The sequence below is a fragment of the Bombus pascuorum genome, chromosome 3 (genome assembly GCF_905332965.1).
Source record: "Bombus pascuorum chromosome 3, iyBomPasc1.1, whole genome shotgun sequence".
In the NCBI taxonomy this organism is placed as follows: Eukaryota; Metazoa; Arthropoda; class Insecta; order Hymenoptera; family Apidae; genus Bombus; species Bombus pascuorum.
In genome coordinates this window covers 15,127,043-15,130,014 of record NC_083490.1, presented here as the reverse complement: position 1 = coordinate 15,130,014, position 2,972 = coordinate 15,127,043, and the positions used below count along the sequence as shown (strand labels likewise).

Genomic DNA, 2,972 nt, shown 5'->3' with positions numbered 1-2,972 from the left:
TTTAATACTGACACATTTCTAACCCATTTCTCAAATTTATGTGCTCACTTTCTTAGTAACGTGATAAGCTTAGTCAAATATATAGCGAAGTAACAGAACATATAGAACTATACACTATACATATATGCATGCATGAAGATTACAGAATTATTAACGTCGTTATGAAATATAATATGAAATTTAAAAATAGATAATAATTTTATTAAAAAGGGTACTTTTCATAACATTTCTTAAACTTTCTAAACTACTTTATTTTATTGCCTTTAAATAAAGATACGAATTAACTGAATCACGTGTTAAATCAGCAAATTCCTCGCTTATTGTTTTATTGTATAGCAGCAATGAGCGCAAATCGTGCGGTTCTGGTTGACATTATTTTATACAGGTTGCGCCAAATGCTGCACATGGTCTCATTAGATTTGATGTGCAAACGTTGTTACCTTCTAAATACTGTAACCGTTACACAGAAATGAGCTGCTTGCCTGTTGAAATTGTTACTTTGTATTATAACGAACATGGAAAGAGCAAACACAGATAATTTATAGTAAAGACATAGATTATATTATAATATTTTTCGGCATATTCCATTGGTCGGAATTATTTTCATTCGCATAGGTCGAATAAATTACTGTTTGAAAAATCTATAAATTTGACTTAAAAATTTTTTTCAACGAATATTTTTAAACAGTGAAACATTGTCAGCATAACTGTATCTTGCGTATTAGACTTTTATGAACGTTTTCCAGAGTATTTTCTGTTTTCAAATGTTTGAATGGAAGACAACTTTCGTTCTGGAACTTTCTCTTTCAGCTGTTCTTTACACGGCACAGTTATGTTGGCAAAGAAACCAAAAACATTTTCAACAATCTTTAAATTAAGAATTAACAAAAACAATTCTTTGACAGAAAGTACTTTCATTGTTTATTGTTTACTATCTAATGTATTACATCCAAACAGCAATACAGACTGTGCATTAATATCTATTGGACACAGGGGTAAATGATATCATGCATAAATGTACCTGTACTCAGCAAATCTTCAACATTGATTTATTCAGAAACGAAACCGCGTGCGAAAAAATGTCACTCTACATTTTCGACTTATTTTTTCATGTAGATTCACGCCCTTTTTGTTTGTACCACCAGATCGATATCATCCCATACCTATGTACATCGTAATTTCCAATGAAAATAAAACTGCTGTATTTGGAAAATGACATATTTTGGAAGAAGAATATTAAAAGCTACGAATATTTTATATTTTCAAACCTAAGATACAAATACTTTGTACCTCTCCATTTGATAATGTTAAACATGATCTGACGAAAAGAAAAGATACGCGCACGTACTTCATTAACTTCGATTATGTTCGTAAGGAAATATCAGTGATCAATTTAGTGTTAAATGAACATTTGATGTAAACACCATGTTTCAGGATAGTTTTTATTTATTGAAAATAAATCAGGATCATTTTAATGAGCGTATAACTTAATTCAGTTTATAGTTATAATAATTCGTCGATACATTGTAGATATAATCTCTGATGATTTGTCAAGTTGAATTGTTTGAACGTTTCTTGATGTTTGTAGTTAATGACCAGGCTGTAATAAAACAAATAATATATATATAATATCCGATAATGTCTAAATATTTTCGTAATAATTTTACAAACGTTAATAGTGTTCTTAAGATTGTTAAGATTCTCTATTTAGATAAAATTAAATATTACTGGAAATATTCTGTAAAAAGTATTCGCTCCCCAGTTTTCTAATTTATATAAATATGATGTTAAGCATTCTTAATTTCAAAGTCGTGCATTAACATTTTGAGAAATTTTGGAATTTTTAATAAAAAAAACTTATATACTACATAAACAACCTATATCTATATTCCGATTTTATGAAATTGTGTATTTTCAGGGACTTTATATAACTCTTGAATATACTTCATAAGAATATTCCTTTCAAATAAGTTTCAGTTTAGTAAATACTTTTAAATATTTATTGTTTAGATGTTAAGATATACGTACGTTTGGTAATGGGTATGGCCATTGAATTTTTGGATTGAATGGCCCATGACCTGGGAAGCTTGGAAACGGTTTAGATTGTCCTGGTCGTGGCGGATTATATGGTACAAATGCAAGGACTGCACATATTGTGGCAAGCATTACGAAAATAAACATTACTGCCTTCATCTTGTATATATTTTTCTGTAACATAGAAATAAATTATTTTAACAGCTAATTTAAATTACGAAATATTTAAATTAAGTCACAAGATACTTTAAATACAATCTGTTGTATTCTTTTCGCTGTTTTAACTTGAACATAATAATCGTTAAATTAAAACTTAAGTTTTGATCGTAAGTACATTAATATTAACTTCCTTAGTACTAATTAATTTCTTTATTAGATTCTTCTTCAAAGAGCTCCTATTGTATGACGTATTTCTAAAGTATAAAAATCAAAGTGTGCAATATATATTGCTCACACATATGTATATAAAATTATTGAAAATGTAACTGTAAAAGATTAAAATATTACTTACTAGTATTTACATTAATATAAATTCCATGAAACAATTAAATTGTATAATTAGCTTACCTCTCCACAACTTGTCCCTTGCAACAGCTGAAGATACTTTTGATGTTAGATCAATATTCTTGCATTTATATACCATTCTTATTGTGCAAGAACTCGCAAGAACTTTCAAAGATAGATAATTAGCACAGTATGTGTGTACATTCTTATTTTGTCACAGGGGATTCCGTGTTCTTTCCGCATCGTTCATAAGCTGCAGAATATCAATGACACATAGTGACCTATATTATCGTATTAACGATATATTTGTGTACTTCTTGCTGCGTTCACAGATACGGGAATCCCTGGAAAATACACTTTCCTCAACCGTCTATTTGATGATAAGTAATACGTCTGTACAAAAATGTAAGTGGCAAGATCAATATTTAGAGCTG

General features: G+C 29.0%; 1 protein-coding gene across 1 annotated transcript; it reads right to left on the bottom strand.

Annotated features, from left to right (window-relative positions):
• Nucleotides 1–1,428: 1,428 nt before the first annotated feature.
• On the bottom strand, nucleotides 1,429–2,666 carry LOC132905031 (abaecin-like). The gene is given in 4 exon segments (XM_060955945.1): nucleotides 1,429–1,600; nucleotides 2,029–2,208; nucleotides 2,602–2,621; nucleotides 2,624–2,666. Coding segments are annotated over 4 exon segments (255 nt in total). The 3' UTR covers nucleotides 1,429–1,588.
• Nucleotides 2,667–2,972: the final 306 nt, after the last annotated feature.